Source organism: Garra rufa, chromosome 7 (genome assembly GCF_049309525.1).
Source record: "Garra rufa chromosome 7, GarRuf1.0, whole genome shotgun sequence".
In the NCBI taxonomy this organism is placed as follows: Eukaryota; Metazoa; Chordata; class Actinopteri; order Cypriniformes; family Cyprinidae; genus Garra; species Garra rufa.
The window spans coordinates 48,032,955-48,052,243 of NC_133367.1; the positions used below are offsets into that span (position 1 = coordinate 48,032,955).

The 19,289-nt window shown below is 40.2% G+C and overlaps 2 protein-coding genes across 2 annotated transcripts in view; one reads left to right on the forward strand and one right to left on the reverse strand.

Annotated features, from left to right (window-relative positions):
• The window catches only part of LOC141338208 (uncharacterized), a 144,492-nt gene that overhangs the window by 12,951 nt on the left and 112,252 nt on the right, over positions 1–19,289 (forward strand). The window lies entirely within an intron of this gene.
• On the reverse strand, positions 6,749–18,652 carry LOC141339238 (26S proteasome non-ATPase regulatory subunit 3-like). The gene is made up of 12 exons (XM_073844869.1): positions 18,373–18,652; positions 15,647–15,837; positions 13,963–14,100; positions 13,546–13,682; positions 13,249–13,439; positions 12,540–12,643; positions 12,348–12,462; positions 10,339–10,458; positions 7,796–7,899; positions 7,560–7,715; positions 7,174–7,224; positions 6,749–7,094 (listed from the first exon to the last, which is right to left on the reverse strand). Exons 1-12 carry the CDS (start codon positions 18,521–18,523, stop codon positions 7,017–7,019), a joined length of 1,536 nt encoding a protein of 511 aa, XP_073700970.1. The 5' UTR covers positions 18,524–18,652; the 3' UTR covers positions 6,749–7,016.

A 19,289-nucleotide genomic window follows, 5' to 3' on the forward strand; every position in this document is an offset into this window, starting at 1 on the left:
ATCTCGCTTAATAAATACTCCAAGTGTGCCGCTTCACTGGAAAGAGTCAACCCCTGCAAACAACAGCGTTCACATTATTACACCACTAACTGTCTTATGTCATCTAAACTAATAATCAGATGCGAGATCAATTTGATAAGAGTTTATTAGTTTAGTCTATGACAGCGAAGCCAAACCCTGCCCAATCCTGGAGATCTACCATCCTACAAACACAACCCTGATCAAACACACCTGAACCAGCTGATTCTTCTCTTAGGTAGCGCTTGATAATGACAGACAGCTGCGTTGGAACTAAAGTCTGCAGGTGGATCTCCAGGAACAGAGTTGGGCACCGCTGTCTATGACAGGACAACCTTTGCTTTTGCTATATTTAACATGTGGGCTGTTTTAAAGTGAACGAGCACGCATGCTCACCGCTGTTTTGACGCACGCCTCGTGCACCGCGGGAATGTCGCTCAGGATCTTCTTGGCCAAACTCATGCTGCTCTCAGCGGCGCGCCTCCACTCGAGCTTCCGGAGCGGCGAGGACTCCAGCAGCGGCACACAGCACAGCCCTGCGAGAACTGGAGCACAACATAACAACCTCTTATTGATCGATAGCAAACACATCTATACATATGAGAAGCGCTGCACATACACAAGCTACTAAACATTTAGTAGGCTAATAGTAATATATTGATTTGTCTTAAATAGCTTTATTTATCACTATTCATAATGTTCTACAGCTTATTTTCTAAACGATCAAATCTATACTTACTGAGGAAAAACTTCATTGTGCTTCAAGTGTTTCGAGTGTTTTACTGCATGGTGAAGGGGTTTGCGGGAGTCTATTTAAACCCATGGAGATTGTTCAACTGGGGAAACTTTGATGAGTTGGTTAGTTACACCTCAGTTGTAGTCCTAGTGCGTGTGCACTGTTGCGAAAAAAACAATAAGGAAAGAAAATGACACTCCTGTGTTTCCGGTTCTTCTTTGGATATGGATGTGGTGGGAAAGTGAAAACGCCCCCCAAACTGCAAATGATTTTACGTTTCTTTAATTGAGTTCTGCTCTTGTGTATATTTTCAGCAAGTGCTTATGAGCAAAATGCCCTTTATTTGTGAAGGCGAATTGAACTATATAGTCACATATGCATAGTGTAAATCTGACACAGAATATCAGACAAACGCGGATCTGACGGATATTAACGCGAGCGGCTCCTGGGAATTCTGTAGTTTCATCATCAGCAGAAGAACAACAAAAAGCCCAGACCGCAACTATTTCCGCTGCTATGAGTCACTCACTGACAGACTTCCCCAACCACTGCTTCCCTTTGGCTTTCCTTCACCCTTCAACACATATATACAGCCTGTACATAAACCAGACTCAGCTGTTCAAATACACAATGTCTTAAGCATTGATGAAAAAAGTCTTGGATTATTTAATAGTTGATTCATAAATATTCGTTGGTTTGGTTCTAGATGATCTCTGCCTGCAACATGCTTCCAGTGTAACAGGAAGTGGCACGAGATAATCTGAAGTAGAGCTGAGGAAGTCCTCCTGAATCTGAATGAATGAATGAATGTGAAAGAATTTCAACAGTTACACAACAGAGGGATTCTATTAGCACACCTTTAATGAGAACTGCAATATTAATTTACTTCCATATTTATAGGATACATTTTTCTTCATATCAAATCAAATCAAAATTTATTTGTTAAGCACCTTAAAAAACACAGCGTGTACCAAAGTGCTGTACAACAATATAAACACAATAAAAACAGAGATATAGATAATAATAATATAGAAACACAGATTAAGCACAGTAAAATAAGATAAAACAGAATATAATACAAAATTCGACAAAATAAAAATATAGAAAAAAATGATCAAATGTAGATGTTCCTCCAAATAAATGTCAAAACAATACTCTCAAAACTAATTCAAATGTTGCCACAGAAACTGATAAAAATGTTAGTAATTTCTGTATCTTAAATCTCACAGAAGATCGGTTCGGTCCGTGATCATGAGATGATGTTTGTCAAATGTCTGTCACATTTATTCAGTTTATTGCTTTAGTTGCTGAATCTGTTTTTCCTGGAAATAAAAGCAGTCCTGTGTAAGAGGATGGTCCTTTTTTCTTTCTTTATTGACAAAAAGAAATTGAACTGTGATCTGTAGGAAACAACTTTTTACTAAACAGATTGTGTGAAAGCAGCTTTACCGTATTAAACACTCCATTTTTGGTTCAAAGTCAGTTCATAGTTGATTCAGTGACATTAACGTTCAGTTCAGCTCCGTTCAAATAGCATCTGTGCAATCAATCTGACAGAACCGCTGGAAACTGAGTGTCCCCAACAAACCAAAACTCCATCAGTGACAGAAATGGAGAAACAACCCCTTCATTTGGATTCCCTTTTGAACATTAACACTAACGTTGCAACTACATGTCAACTAACTTTCAGTAGAGTACTAGTAGACTGTCTGCTTCATATCTGCTAACTCTTTATTGTGATGGTCCCCCAAAATACATTGGGTCACACTTTATATTAGGTGGCCTTAACTGTTATGTACTTACATGAAAAAATAAGTACAATGTACTTAATGTGGTCATATTGCATTGCAAAACACTTGTGCTTCTATTAATGTGGGGTATGGGTAAGGTTAGGGGCAGGTTTGGTGGTATGGGTAGGTTTAAGGGTGGGTTTGGGTGTAAGGGATGGGTCAACAGTGGTAATTATAGAAATTAATTACAAATGCAATTACATAGAGGTTTTTTAAAAAAGATAACTACAATGTAAAAACATGTACGTACACAATAAGTACATTAAGTACATGATTAATTTAAATGTAGGTACATAGTAGTTAAGGCCACCTAATGTAAAGTGGAACCATAAATTCTGCTGACTATAAGTAACTTTGCAAGTACATGTCAACTTAATCTAACCCTAACCCTACAGGTCTACTAATACTTTACTAACAGAGTTATAGATATGTAGGTGCATGCAGGACAACAGAATGCATTAAAGGGAGCATCAAAATAAAGTGAAACCAAAAGAAACCTTGGGAGAAATCAGGCTCAGGCCTTCTCTGGATAATAACTAAATGAGTATTTGAAGGTTTATTGCTGTAGATGATCTGAAGATGCTGATGTTGTTTCTGTTACAGAGATCTATGAGGAAAAGGATTGCATTTCCCTTGATAAAGACCACTAAAAAGTGACTAGTTGTGTCTATTATGAACTTGAACTAGAATGAAATCTCATTTAAGGGAAGAGAGGTGTCCCATTTATTTTAAAATGACAATTAACAATCCTAACTCAGATGAACTCCATTAGTGCAGTCTAGTTTCATCTTAACTGCAATTATTCATTTTCATTCCAGAGACATATCAGTCTCTTTAATGAAGTTGAAACACCTCACAGGGGATGCTGTTCTTTCATTCAGAGATTTTATTCCCATAATTGTGGAGCACATTACTGGCTAGAGGTTTAGAACTGAATAACAAAACATTGGTTTAGCACTGATTTACTGCTTCAGCATTGAACCAAAGTGCATCCAGCAGTTCAGTCCAGTCTGATGAAGTAATTGAACAAGAAGCGGATAACAAGAATGATTCGCTCACAGCACTGCAGTGGATTGTGAAATGTGCATTACTAATGAAAACCACACTCAGATGATGACGGCGTTTAATGAGGTTAGGGGCAGCCCTTGAGATTCTTCCTGGTTCTTCAGTTTTACACTTTTACATCAGCGGCTGGTGAATCACACACACACTCCAGGAAGTGTAATCTTGCCAGAAGTTTAAGGGACTCTGGTTGATGTTCTCGTGTAGAAGACTGGAGAACCCAGTCCGACCGCAACAGGCCCTGCTGCGATACTCCACCTGAGAACAGCTCTCTCCTCTTCCTCATGTGTGTGTCCGTATGTTCCTGGAGAAAATCAGTCATTTCTTCAAAACTTTGACTGGTAGTGTGTGATAGTGTACGGTTTTCAACACTGATAATAATCAGAAATGTTTCTTGAGCAGCAAATCAGTTTATTAGAATGGTTTTTGAAGGATCACGTGACACTGAAGACTGGTTTTGATCACAGTCAGCAAAAAAACAACAACCTTGAACTGTAATAATATATCACAATATCACTAATTTTTTTCACCAAATAAATGCAGCCTGACAAGCAGAAGAGACTTCTTTCAGAAACATGAAGGAATCTTCAAACTTTAGACCGGCAGTGTAACTATGAACCGCAATAAAACTGAATTGGACTTTATATTGTTCTTATCAAACTATTTGACCACACTAGTATGTAGTGTTGAGTAACCCTGATATGATAAAGATTGAAACTGATCCTGGTGATATGTCAGCACTTCTAGAAGGATTCTCAGCTGATCAAACAGGAAGAAATAGAAGTAACCTGTGTTTGGGCATTTACTCTATTTGAGGAAAGTCTAACAAATCTTTATTTTTTTGGAAAGACTCTTTCACTTCAGCTTGTCGGGGCTCGGTTCTCCCTCACGGACCAACTTTCTAACATGTGCACATAGACAAGTATTGTAAAGAATGTATTTTTCTATAATGTAACAAACTGAAACCAAGTTATTCATTATTGAGTGCTATCGCCGGCCCCTGAAAAGGAAGCATTATCTGATAGCTGCAATCAACTGTTTTCCCACTGACCTATCAATGGTTTTCCAATGAAAACCTAATTATTCCAAAATGTTTAACTTGGTAAAAATGGTAACCTGTCTAGATCTAACCCTGGTCCTCAAGGTCCACCCCTGATCAAACCCATCATCATCATTGTGATCTGAACTCTGGAGGACAGTGGACCTCAGGGCCTGAGTTGAGAACTCGGAGAAAGCTGTCACCAAAAATTCAGTAATAAATCATGCTTCTCACTTCAACCTTGTTTTCATTTTCACGTTATCACGCATTTTATTTTGCTAGACTGAAAAGACTTACCGTGCGCTTACCGCACTTACATCTAAATAAACAGGGGCGAGTTTCCCAACAGATCTGAAGAGATATTCTACATGCAAGGATACAACAGACTGCGACTTTATCTGAAGTGTAATAATGATTCAAATGGCCCTTAACTTGGTTTAAAGGTACTCTTTTGAACTGTACTAAAGCATAAAAATACCATAATACATTTGCAGATATTTCAGAAATATTCCAAGTTCAAATACTACAAAGTTACAGTCAGTTAATCTACTTTGAAAATGTGTTTTTCGCCGGGTTGCCAGTTAGAAACGCAGTGTACTGGAGCCATGGAAGCCAGCAAATGAACTGACTCAGAGATCGCAGATTGTACTTGACCTAAAAAGCCTCGCGATCCATTTAAAAAGCTCCAGGACCAGAGGAAAATCAAAACAGATCAATTCTTTCATCAACTTGCAGAGTAAAGCTCATCACCTCCCATTGCTCTTTGTGCTTGTTCCCGTTCCTCGATCTGGCAACCCGCGTGACTATGGAGTCTGGGGAGAAACGACTCCCTCCAATTTGTTGATTTGACTGCAGTATCCATTTCAGTGACTAGCTGTCAATACTGCATCTTTACAATAAAATAACAAAGAAACCAGGAAATCTCAATGAAAGCTGGGTCCATCTGCTGGTCAGAACTAGTGGCTCACCCTCAGCTCTTCACACTGAGAACATAACGTACAGACTCAGACAAAAGAACCCATCACTCTACGCCACTGGTCTCAAACTCAAGTCCTGGAGGGTCACAGCTCAACCCTAATCAAACACACCTGATCCAGCTACTCAAGGTCTTCAGGATTAATAGAAACTATTGAGCAGGTGTGAGCTGGAGCTGGTGTGAGCTAAACTCTGCAGAGCTGTGTTCCTCCAGGAATTGAGATTGAGACCATTGCTCTATGCAGTTCTTAAAGGGAGAGCTCACCCAAAAATAAAACTTCTGTCTTTAATTACTCACCCTAATGTTCTTCCAAACCCGTAAGACCTTCATTCATCTTCAGAACACACATTAAGACATTTCTGATGAAATCCAAGAGCTTTCTGGCCCTCCATAGACAGCAAGGGTACTGCTACGTTCAAGGCCCAGAAAGGTATGGAGAACACTGACAAGAATAATAGTCCATGTGGCATCAGTGGTTCCAGCATAATGTTTCAAAGCTACCAGAAAACTTTTTATGCACAGAGAAAACAAAAATGATAACTTTATGTGTCGGTGTCTGCTGCGTTCATGAGAGCCGCATGTGTGACGCTGCTGAAGCAGGAGCCGCCGTCCTCACCGACAACATCCATCTCTTTTAGTTCATCGTCTGGATCTTCTACTTCAGATAAGGCACCATCATGCAAGTCATTGTCTCCGTTCAAACCTTCAGAAACATTCATGAAGACTGTTTTACGTAAAGCGCACGTCATCATCTGGTAGAAAAAAACAAAACACACGAAGACACATCCAGGTTCTGACACAGAAGAGAACAAATTGTTGAATAAAGTTCTTGTTTGCATTTTCTTTGGGCACAAAAATGATTCTTTTAGCTTTGAAACATTTCACTTGAGCCACTGATGTCACATGGACTGTTGTGTTAATGGGAAGGATCCTAGGAAGGAATCTCTTCGTTTGTGTTCTGCAGATGAACGAAGGTCTTCCGGGTTCGGAACAACACGAGGGTGAGCAATTAATGACAGAATTGTCCATTTGGGTGAAATATCTCTTTAACATTCATCTGTATACATACTTAACTAAATCCTCTCATTTTAAAAAGCAAGACAGTGCTTTTCAATTCAATTCAACACTTAGAAGACACTATTATGTTTATTTGAGATTTTTTGCAGCAAACCGCATTGTTGCAATGAGTGTATAAACCTGATGCATGCATTGGTGAAAAAAACAAACAAAAACAAAGCAAAAGAAGAAACCGGGTGAACTTCAGATGTTTATAATGTTAGATCAGACAGTATGTTCCTGGATTATAAGAAGAGCAAAGCTGAAGCACCTGTGAGGAACAGATGGGCACTTTCCAAACAATAGAGACCCAAAACAAAATAACATACAAGAAAAGACTCATGGGAAACTATCATCATCATCTTCTGCCATCTCTTTAGCAAACTCCAGATCCTGCTGCTCTCGCTCTCTTCTCTCCTGTAAACACAGACAGACACAGGCGATCAGCTTCCTGTCTCTCAGCAGACGTTCATCAGACGGAGCGTGTCAGTCTCACCTCAGCCGACTCCAGATCCTTGTTGTACGCCTTTGGTGGAAACCTCATGGCCTGCACAGAAACAGCTGAGTTCAGTTCACAGCACTTACATCACGCCCTACATAGTGCACATAGTGCAGGCTCTGAATCCTGAGTCAACAACATTCCCTACATCTGTTCACTTCCACTCATTTAATCTGATATACATTTATTTCCCATAATCCAACATGGAAAACACTGCTGAGCTGGAAGCTATAGATGTGTGTGTATAATATATATATATATAGAGAGAGAGAGAGAGATTTTATAATGAAGTGTATGTTTCTATGTAGTCCAGCCTGAAGTAAGATGAACAAACCACAGTGGATCAGTGTAATTATGTGCTGTTCTGATGGCATCTGTCGTACCTTGACGGACATGTTGTGGATGTCCAGACAGAAGGAGATGCGCTGGTGGAAGGCCAGCTGAGGCTCTCGAGTGCTGTAGATGTCCATGGTCTCTTTCGACTGAACGTACCCTTTCTCGTGGTTAATACTGGCCTCGATCACACCGTCACGGATGGCCTGGAGCGACAGAGAGACAGTCAGACGTAATACGATCAGATGAACGCGAGAGTGCGATCCATCAGACGGACGAGCCTGACCTTGGCCACGATGAACTCTGCATCTTCAGGACTGTCCAGCTGCAGCTTCTGAGCGATGTCCGCCAGAGAGATGCGGGAGTACGACAGGCTGATCATCCTCACCCCTGTGCGGAAACACATCATCAACATATCCAGATACCTACACATAGAACATTCCTCCAAACCTGCTAATGATCCTGCTAGCCTCAAACACATCCCTGTGTAGAAGAAAGCCTGATGAGACCCGCATGAGCTTTCATCTCCACATCAGACCGACGGCTGCACACCGACACAAACCAGGACAGCCCTCCACATCCTACAGACGCCTATCACCGCAGATCTTCCGAACCCAACTGGATCTGATCGACATTGCTATTTTCAAGGACTCCAAATTCAAGTACTTCAAGCACCTTGTACAAACCCTAACTTCAACACAGGGTTCCTACACATTTACTTTTTCAAAATTCCAGACTCAAATCCCCCAAAGTAGATTTTGAGACCATACTGAACAAAAATGGTTCACATCTCTAAATATTTTTAGTTACTCAGGCCTTTTTTTCATTGATTTGCTCAAAGTGACAACATACAGAGCCCAAAAGAAACCATTCACATGCTGATGGGAATTTTCTGCATGCTTACGCATTACAATTTCTAGAGCATGTATGCACATGAATGAACATCTACTTGTCTTTTCCTGCTGTAGTACCTCTAATATCAAGCATAATGTCCAATACACATCGTCTGAGGCGGCACAGAAACCATGACAGGAAATGAGCTAATGGCATACAATCTGCCATCAAGTTCAAGGGTCTATAAAAAAGACAGGTACTGTAAAACAGTGTTTAAAATCTAGCTTTCATCAGGGACGTATGCCATATTTCAAGGCCTTAGGTGTCTTTAATGCGTGCTTTGTGGAGTCTAAGAAACCACACTGTGAAATGGTGGATCCGTCTGCATTGTCCTATATGCTCAGTTTAATGTTTTCTTATGTGCGCATAAAAGTCTGTACATTTGTATTTTTGCAAAGGTCATTGAGGCCATTTAATACGGTGCAAAAAATACTGCCAGAAGATACCCAAAACCTGAATTTTGCATTATAAAAATGTGCACCTTGAATTCATTCAGTCATATTTTGACTATGACAATAAACTCATTTCAATAAATTCTTAATGAATCAATCAAATTCCAGACTTTTCCAAACCCCGTAGGAAACTCTGTCTATAAACCATCAAAGGGTTGTGCACGCTAGGATTTGAACACACAAACTTCTTCAGTCATGATAAGATGCCATACTCTTCAGTGTCAAACTAATTCAACGTAAGACTAATCATAATTTGTCCAATAGGTATAAATACACAACTTTCTCTGTGGACGTTAAACGTGTTTTTGCAATGCTAGGAACTGGGAGCTTTAAAGTCTGTTTTCTTTAAATTCGGCTAGGAAGACATACTGCGATCTTCTATTGGTCATGTCTTCATGAGATAAAAATACCAAGGTTTAGCTGTAGAATGCGGCAGAGTGGGAAACTACTTCCTCCAGCATTCACGTGAGTATGAATGGAAGTCACTGGCTGAACAATGCAATAGAGATGCACCGATCGATCGATTCAGATGATCAGCTTGTCAGAAGTGAGCTCCGCGAGTGAACTGTTCCGACTGACATGGTCCCTGCATAGTGTTCATTGCTCCCTACTCCCTGAGCAGGGGAAATCTGTTGCTGTTACTACACTTTCATTCATTCACATATTAGCACTGCGTCACCGCAGACAGCGTCTTCACACACTAATAGATCTCAGCGGCGGCGTAAATATGTGAATGAACGTTACGAAGTGTAGTACCGCTGGATTAACTGGTGACAAGACAGAAATGCTTCTCTTTATCAAGAAAAAATGGCATTAATGCTCAAGTTATAGCATTTAGTACCAGCATTGTTATTTCTACCTGAAGACACAGTGCACTTTTTGTTATTAAAGTTATCGTTGTGAGACGATCCTGTAATTAATGTTTGAAAAATTTCCATTTAAATTCATTGAAGAAAAGTTTATTTTTGTAAGTAAGCCCGCTTTGTTACTTACATTTTTATAAATGTATATTATTTTATTTCTAATGTTTTCAAGGCTCAGAGCTGAAATGTTTATTTCTTTCTTTTATTATTCTTTCATTATAAACTAAAAAAAAAAATCACACTGAGGAAAAGATTTTTGTTAGTATAACTATACTATGTTACAGGAACTAATTTTATACCTTTTTCAAAGGCACAAAGCACTTTATTTTGTTGGTAAAGCTATTTTGCTGCAAGAAGTTCCTGTAATGTTAAAAAATTTATTTTGTTATGAAATAAATATAATTAAAGAAAATATTTCTGTATCTCTGTATCTATTTCGGTGCATCTCTACAATGCAATGTGACGCATCTTTACTCTCACTCACACCAAACTCAGACAACACGCTAGAAATGTACAGAAGAACAAGAGAGCATCTGAGTCGAGTCTGTAATAGTGCAGAAAGACTCAATCAGCTTTGTAAGTACGATGCCATTATAAAGGTGAAGAGAAGCAGTACTCACCGGTTTTGATGACGTTGTGTCTCAGACGGATGATCAGCGTGTAGGTGCCGTCTGCCTGAAACTTCTCACCAAACTGATCCAGCGCCTGGTTAAATTTGGCAAGATTTCCAGTTCTCACCGCTAGACAGGGCAGAAACAGCACACTGTTAGCACCAAACACTGTTTTCAGGAAGGAGTTAGGAGAGGAACATCCTCTTGTGATCCGCAATGATGCTGAATTAAGAAACAACATTAATGGGAAGTTCAGAATTTCAAATGTAATTATTACCTTTAAAACAAACGGTAAATAGGAACACACAGATCTGCAGCGGTACTATCATTTCCTGCCAGATCGCCAACGGACTATAGTACTTTGATGACGCGTCGGTGTCTCTATTCATGAGGCTGTGTGTTCTTATCCTATGAGAGGACGCTTCGTCTAATTATTCACGACGACGCTTCAGACTGAGAGACTGTGTACATTAACTGAGAGAAACGTTCATGGACAGAAGGAGAGAGTTTGTTTTGCTTTGTAAGAGTTCAGCACAAACGCGATTCATTTATATACTGAGTGTACTAGCGGTCTCTACAGCTCATTTTTACCCATCAAAAGGATTATAAACGCTGCAAAATAAGCCTTAACAGTTAATAGAGGTGCAACACTGTGTTCAGAGATGTTTTCAAGGCAGAGTTTATTTGTGTTGTTAACTCAACGGGAGCGGGTTTTTTCCTTCTTATAGTGCGTGTCCTACTAATTTAAAACATGTTGAAGCATCTGCTGATCGATAATAAAACATTCTGATAAAAAATTTGCCTTCTGGTGATAATTGACTCAATGTGATTAACAGCGGCAGTTTCTTTTTACCTTTGTAATGGTATTGTTTTCATTTTTATTAAATGTCATTATCTGTCAAATTAAAAAAAAGTATTTATTATATTTTATTTTTTAAATTTCTAATTAAAACAATATAATAGCAGAATAAGACAACTAAATTACCAATCATATAAAATTAGTATGAATAAAAAAAATACTACAGAGGGGGCACAAGGGAACACAAAAGTGGCTTGTAGCAAAGTCCCTTTAAGGCTATTCTATAGTCTTTGCTTGTAGGTGCAAATTCAGACATTTAATGAGGCTCAGAGGTGGCATAATAAAGTCATGTCGAGATAAATGTTTTAAATATACATTTTTAATATGGAAATATTACGTTTTAAATAACTAAGTATACGTTACAATGACACTAAATCCACCAGCAGGTGGCAGTAAGACAAATGATTCTGGAAGGAAGCAAGTGACTGTCTTTATGGATAATCATGAACTGAAGATTGGTTCAAAACGCGCTTTCATTCATGAACGAAACACCGCTGTTTTGCTTTTAGAGATGCGCAGCGGCTGAGCTGTTACTCATTTAGAAATATTTTCATTTAAAGAAATAGAGTAAAATCCGGCAATCGAGATACAGTCAGACAACGCAAGTCATTTTATATTTTCTTGTTATTGAACTGTTGTATTAAATCAATATTACATTTGCTTACTCCCATAACAATTGTTTAAATCTGTCACTCTCCTTCTGGCGTTCTGTGGGCGCACAGACAATGATCTATAAGAGAGCGCGCAAATGAGTCTCTCTTTCACTTTTAATAAGCAGGACTCAAAAGCACGTGCAAATGATAGATTCCAATGTGTATTAACACCCGCGCCGAAATTCTAGTTCTGCTCTGTGTTCTCTGCTAAATAACGAACTGTGAAAGATGCCAGCGGCCGAGATGATTTTTTTGGTTTGCCGTCAGAACAACGTATACATTTATATATGCACGTTTCTTTTCCCCTCATATTCTCTACTGACGGAAATCCGTCATAGACTTGTTGCAGGGACGGAGAACTTTAATCCATGTTTACAGCAGAATTGGATTTTCCCATGTTTTAACATGAAATCCTCACACCAATGAATCACAATGTAGTGTTACACCTCTAGCAGGAATATTGAAATGCATTCAACACAGACAATGACACGGTTCAGAAGAGTTACCCTGTGTCAGCAGGAAGTAGGGCATGAGAGACCTCTTGAGAGACGGCTGACGGAACTGCAGACGGTCTGGGATCTCCCCCAGCAGCAGCTCCACCACGATCAGCAGCTTATGGACCTGACAAACACACACACACTCACTCAACAATCACAGCACTCACTAGAGATGGAGTGTTGAGACAGACACACACTCACAGTTTGTTTGAAGCCCACGGCTGTGTGTTGAGGGGCTTTGCGCAGGGCGTTCGTCAGAGTCCTCCTCGCTTCTGAATACTCCAGCTGGATGGCCTTGATCCGCCCTGGAAATGTGCATTTGGGTCGGGATACAGATTGTTTGTGTTAAATGTGCAATTATTCACAAAACTGTAGCATTAGCACATATAGTCTACACACCAAAAAGAGATTCTATAGCAAAAGCTACTACTACTCCTGCAATTAGTCTGCCTTCTCCACGTGACACAGCTACAATACAGCACACACGTATACAATATACATGCTTGACTTTCCTACTTCATTTATGCGCTTTCTCACAGGATCTCGCAGCACAGTTTAAGAATGACCTCACTCTAACTCACTATGATTGTTCAAGAAAACACTGGATAACTGTTGTAATCAACATAACATGCTGTTGATGGAGCTACACTTCTACTGAATCCAGAATAATGATTGTTTTTTATAAAGTAGAAAGCTCTCTGTTCTGAATGTTTCTCTTCAACTACATCTGGTCATATAGACGAGCGCTCAGGCCTCTCTTCAACACAACCCACGGTTCATCTGAGGCCTGACACGACGGAAGCACCTACTTATGACATACAGTTTATTAACATTAATCACCTACTGATACACCACTCAGTCTGACTGACTTGATAACGGAGGAGAAAGCGGCTGGTTCAGTTAAACGCACCTGTGTAGTACAGATAGCGAGCCCACTCATTGTTATTGGCCAGCTCAGGGAACACGGACTTGGACACCAGTTTCTCCGCCTGGTCGTATAAGTTGTACTGCAAGTAGTTCCTCAGCAGCAGGTTGAGCAGCGTGGCCTGGCCGTCAGCGTCGCGGCGTAACGTAGCCGTCCTCAAACGCGTGTGCAGGAAACTGGGGTCAGGAAAGAAGAGAAGACGTGATCACGACAGCACGACCCACATCTGCTCAGCCGAACCCGGTCTGATTGTGAACCGTGGAGATGTGGAGAACAGCTCACCTGCGGACCACGTCCAGCTGGTCCAGGAACTCGTACACGCGGGAATGGTAGTAATAACACTTGGCAGCCACCAAGTCCAGAGCCCGGCGGTTCTGAGAGCCGATCTTCTGGAGCAGATCATCAGAGGCCTTCTGGGCCTGCGCAGGACACAGGTTTACGGATGAAAACAGTGCATTACTGGGCTGCAACTGAAGACACCGTGACCAGACCATGCCTTAATGTGCTGGACTGCAGCGAAATGTAAAGCCTACAGTATAGCTCTGTTTTACGTGTGCGTAAGGGTCAGCGTAGAGTGCGCCTCTGTGCTAGAGCAACTATCTGTTGAATAATTTTATTCCTTATAGTGAATAAGCACGATAACTACAATAAAGGAACAGATGAATTCTATCTTGAGTTTGGTGTGAGGCCAGTGCTCACCTCAGTGTAGCGTTTGTTGTTGGTGAGGTAGACCACCATCAGCAGCTGAAGATAGGCCTCCACCTCCGGGATGAGCGGCAGCGCGGCAGCTTTCCCAGTGCGAGGCCTGAACGGCACATCGCCTTCATTCTCCACCGGCTGAAGCAAAGACACGTGTGTTACAGCAATACACTCACACAATAACAATAATCCAGGAAGTGCTACAGAACTCTGCAAGCTTCGGATGTGTCGATGGAAGTGATCTTTTACGTTTAGGGATGGGTACTGAAACCCAAAAAGACCAGGATATGAAAAGAAGAATTATGAAAGACCAGAGTTCAGAAGAGAGAACCCATGCGGAGGAGCACATGAAAGCCCCGTTTAACGGTGACGATAGAGGACACAACTAAACAATCAAACGTCTGCTCACACTTTCGGCCTGTGTCTGTGATATTATGCCAGTTTTATTGTTGATTTCAATGTTGGCTTCCAAGAATCGTTAAAAAAAAAATAATTTGATGTAAAACTATTCTTTCAACTTCTCTACCTTCACAGCAGTGCACTGTTCGTTCCTTCCTTAAGGCCGAACTTAACGTCAGAATTGGCACAAACGGTGGCTGTTTCAAACTGCAGTCTTTACTGTTGCTAAACTGCGGGACAAGTTTGATAAAACTTCTGAACTTCTGAATCAGAATAATCCAGGCGAAAGATGCTGTTCTTCTGGCTTGTGCGTGTGGCGCGCTCCAAAACGGAAGAGCAAAATTACACTTTGGGCTTCGAGTGTGCGTCCAAACGATCAAAAACACACACACAAATATATCAAAGTGAACAGCTGTAAGAAAACCCAAAGTGTCAACACAATCTCAAGAACGTGTGTATATCAATAGCAGGAGTTTCTGCTTCTAATTGGCGCACTATTTATATGCATTTGATACGCAACAGTTAGGGTCAGTGCTGTGGGGTCGGTGCATATTATATGTGCGGCAAACCTGCCGATCGTACCGCCAGAAAACTGTTTATCATATTTAAGAGAAGATTTCGCTGTTTGACTGCATTTGTTAGTTTGTTTCACTTTGTTTCTTTGTTTATGTTCTAACTGCATCTTATCTTATGTATATAAAACATATTAAAATGCCTGCACATTTACAAATTAGTGTTTTAAATTCATTTCATTGAATGTCATTTATTTGACAGAATATGAAGCAACGTTAATTAAACTCTTAATTTGATAAATGTAAACCTAAACAAATAAGTACCGATACGAATACCGGTAAAGTACCGGATCGATGCGCAGTAACCTTAACGATACTCATCCCCGTTTCAATCTATGTTTTGATCATCGTTTGAATCTGATCCAGATGTACTCTTTAAAAAAAATAATAATAATAATTTTTCGCAGTTTTTTGTTTGAAATGTTCCTTTTCTCATTACTTGCCCACATTTGAGTGTTGATTTAAAAAAAAAATGAATGAAGCTAAAGTAAAACTTTCTGTTGTTTAAAATCAAAGGCTCTGTTCTTTGTTTTGACAATATCGCATGTTGAAAGATTCAGCAAAATGTTTTGGGTGCCAATAAAGTTTTGTGAAAATGATCAAAAAAGCTAGCAAATGTGTTTTAAACACTGGCAGGGAAAGAGTTCAGTGTACAGCACAACTTTTGATTTAGTACATGTTTATGCTGAGGAACAGAGAGATGTTTCTGGTACCTCCTCCAGGAAGCTGAGCAGGAACTCTTTGCTGGCGGCGTTGGACGTGAAGAACCCAGACACGGCTTTCTGCAGGACATTGGGATTGAGGCGGCGGCTGGTGGAGGGCAGAGCTCTCAGGGCACGCAGAACGAAGCGCGGCTCCTTCCCCTGAACGGCCTTCTCGATCTGCTTCACGTGCTCCTTGATATCTGCATGGGTCAAACACACTGACAGTCATCCACACAGCCTTACATACGGCTCCAAGCTCATCAACATCTGAACTATAGTGATTAACAGCTGAAATTATTACATTGGACCAGTTTGACCGAAAACCTGCATCACGTCTTATTTTAAATATTCTGATGGTTTCCCTGACTGTGCCTTCTCTTATGAGTCAGAGCGCATGAAACCGCTGCGTTTTAATCACGATTCAAATAAACATGTTATATATGTAGCATGAGCAGTTCTGATGCACATTAGACTGTGTAATTCCTAAATTTGAATCAAAACACAATGGTCCGACTATAACTTTGTGAAATTATGCTACATAAAACATAACTGCACATAACAGAAGACACAAAAAAAAAATCAAAGTACTATTTATAAAAGGAGGTGGTGATATTTAATTCATACAGTGAAGACAGCGTCAGAAGCGCTCACTGTTTTGACTGGAAAAGCCACTGATTTAGAGCCGACAGAGGAACATGGAGAAATTAAAAACAACAGATCCTCCTCCGCCACTTTCAGCACTGTTTAACCTGACCGTCCCAACAAGCAATGACCAGAGCGGATTCATCTCTGAAACTGAGAAACACTTGTGAACATTCAGACTAGTCAACAGATATATTATGAGGAACACCGCTCTACATCAGCATAGCTGTGGGGATTTATTGTTACCGTGTGCTAATCATGCTCTTTCTCTCTAAATAACAAAGCATTTAGAATGAGCCACCAGCATTTATCATTATTTGTCACATTAATTCTATTACATGCCAAGTTCATATAAGGGCACATGTGTGTATAATGCAATAATCAGGCCATCGGAAAAATAAAAGTCAGACTATCATCTAGCAGACTATCATCTAGCAGACTATCATCTAGTAGACTATCATCTAGCAGACTATCATCTAGCAGACTATCATCTAGTAGACTATCATCTAGCAGACTATCATCTAGCAGACTATCATCTAGCAGACTATCATCTAGTAGACTATCATCTAGCAGACTATCATCTAGCAGACTATCATCTAGCAGACTATCATCTAGCAGACTATCATCTAGCAGACTATCATCTAGCAGACTATCATCTAGCAGACTATCATCTAGCAGACTATCATCTAGCAGACTATCATCTAGTAGACTATCATCTAGTAGACTATCATCTAGTAGACTATCATCTAGTAGACTATCATCTAGCAGACTATCATCTAGCAGACTATCATCTAGTAGACTATCATCTAGCAGACTATCATCTAGCAGACTATCATCTAGCAGACTATCATCTAGTAGACTATCATCTAGTAGACTATCATCTAGTAGACTATCATCTAGCAGACTATCATCTAGCAGACTATCATCTAGTAGACTATCATCTAGTAGACTATCATCTAGCAGACTATCATCTAGCAGACTATCATCTAGCAGACTATCATCTAGTAGACTATCATCTAGCAGACTATCATCTAGCAGACTATCATCTAGCAGACTATCATCTAGTAGACTATCATCTAGCAGACTATCATCTAGTAGACTATCATCTAGCAGACTATCATCTAGCAGACTATCATCTAGCAGACTATCATCTAGCAGACTATCATCTAGCAGACTATCATCTAGCAGACTATCATCTAGCAGACTATCATCTAGCAGACTATCATCTAGTAGACTATCATCTAGCAGACTATCATCTAGCAGACTATCATCTAGCAGACTATCATCTAGCAGACTATCATCTAGCAGACTATCATCTAGTAGACTATCATCTAGTAGACTATCATCTAGCAGACTATCATCTAGCAGACTATCATCTAGTAGACTATCATCTAGTAGACTATCATCTAGTAGACTATCATCTAGTAGACTATCATCTAGCAGACTATCATCTAGCAGACTATCATCTAGTAGACTATCATCTAGTAGACTATCATCTAGTAGACTATCATCTAGTAGACTATCATCTAGCAGACTATCATCTAGTAGACTATCATCTAGTAGACTATCATCTAGCAGACTATCATCTAGTAGACTATCATCTAGTAGACTAGTTAGTGGTGAACAGCATGACACAGCTGATCGAGTGATGGACACATGAGATCAGCCTCAATGCACAACAATCTCTATAAAGCGTCTGGATCTTGTTTTTAGTGAAAGTGACCGTCATTTTAACATCATTACTCAGAATCCTGTGGACCTGCAGTCCGTTTGTCTTTGTTTTCTAAGTGTAACTGTTCTGTACTTCACTTCTGATTATTTGTACTGTTATTAAATGAAAGAGAGATTTAAAAGCGAATCTGGTCAGTGTATCTTCTGGCTCTGTCCGCATTAGAAAAGAAACAGAGAGTGGTAATAACTCGCTCAGATTACAGAGAGTCCTCGTCAACATCAGCTGGTTGTGGTCTGACCCATAGATAGATATAGATATATATCCGGTCAAAACATCGGCCCTCCGCCGCTATCCCGCCTCTGCTCGGTGTTTGTGGTGTGTGATATATGTGAAGTGTGAGGTGAATAGTGAGAGTTCAGACCGTCTAGAGTGAGCTGGTCTTGTTCTCTGGGTGCGCGCTGCTCGTCCTCGTTCATCTCCACATCCTGAGGCTCCTTCTCTTTCTCCTTCTCCTTCTCTTTCTCTTTCTCAGCGCGGGGTTTCTCGCGTCTCTTGGCCGCCGCTTCTTTCATGTTTGCCGCTCAGATGCTGGAGCTCGACCTCTTAAGGCCAAAATCACGCATGTAAATAAGAAGCTGGTGGACCACCTGAATTCACGCCGCTCAAAACCTACACTGAAGATGACTGGCAATTCTGACGGGCCGCAATGGATTGTGGGACAGTTGTGTTCTCTGTCGTGCGGATTTCCGTGTGGAGCTGAGGGCGCGGGAGGACAGTGCTGCCATCTACCGCTCCATCAGTTCAGTGCTGAACGCAGAATGACAAGAAACTCCTTATGTTCTGTGTCTAATGACTATATAATAATGATAGACAACCACTTGAAGAGAAACAGCCCAAACGACTCACTCATGCCTTTATCGCTGTTCAATAAATATGAATAAATCATAATACATTTGTGGACACTGTAGTTCTCTTCTCTCTGCTCGATCAAAGCTCGTATGTCTGGAGCCATTTATTGCATTCTACATATTAACTGTATGTACTTAAGGGCCCTAAGGTCCACAGTTTACATCATAATCCAAGCATCTAAACTGACAAAAGGACATCAAAATCAGCCAAACAAACCCAAAGCAGAATCCAACAACATGAGAAACAAGCCACATCATAAGAAGACCACTCAGGTTTTGGTGTGATTTTTTTATTTATTTGTATTTTTTGTTAAACAAAATACTAATGTTGAATTGCAACTCAAAGAAAAGGATATTTTTATTTTTTTTATGAATATACTGCCGACTTCAGAATTTGGTATATTGTAAATTTACTCATTATAAATGGAAA

Excerpts from the sequence above, each read along its gene's own strand:
- LOC141339238 (XM_073844869.1), bottom strand. The coding sequence starts at position 18,523 with ATGAAAGAAGCGGCGGCCAAGAGACGCGAGAAACCCCGCGCTGAGAAA. Across the intron at positions 13,440-13,545 it reads CAGCTGGACGTGGTCCGCAG|TTTCCTGCACACGCGTTTGA; the intron begins GTGAGCTGTTCT and ends TCCTGACCCCAG. Across the intron at positions 7,900-10,338 it reads ACACAACGTCATCAAAACCG|GGGTGAGGATGATCAGCCTG; the intron begins GTGAGTACTGCT and ends GTTTCCGCACAG.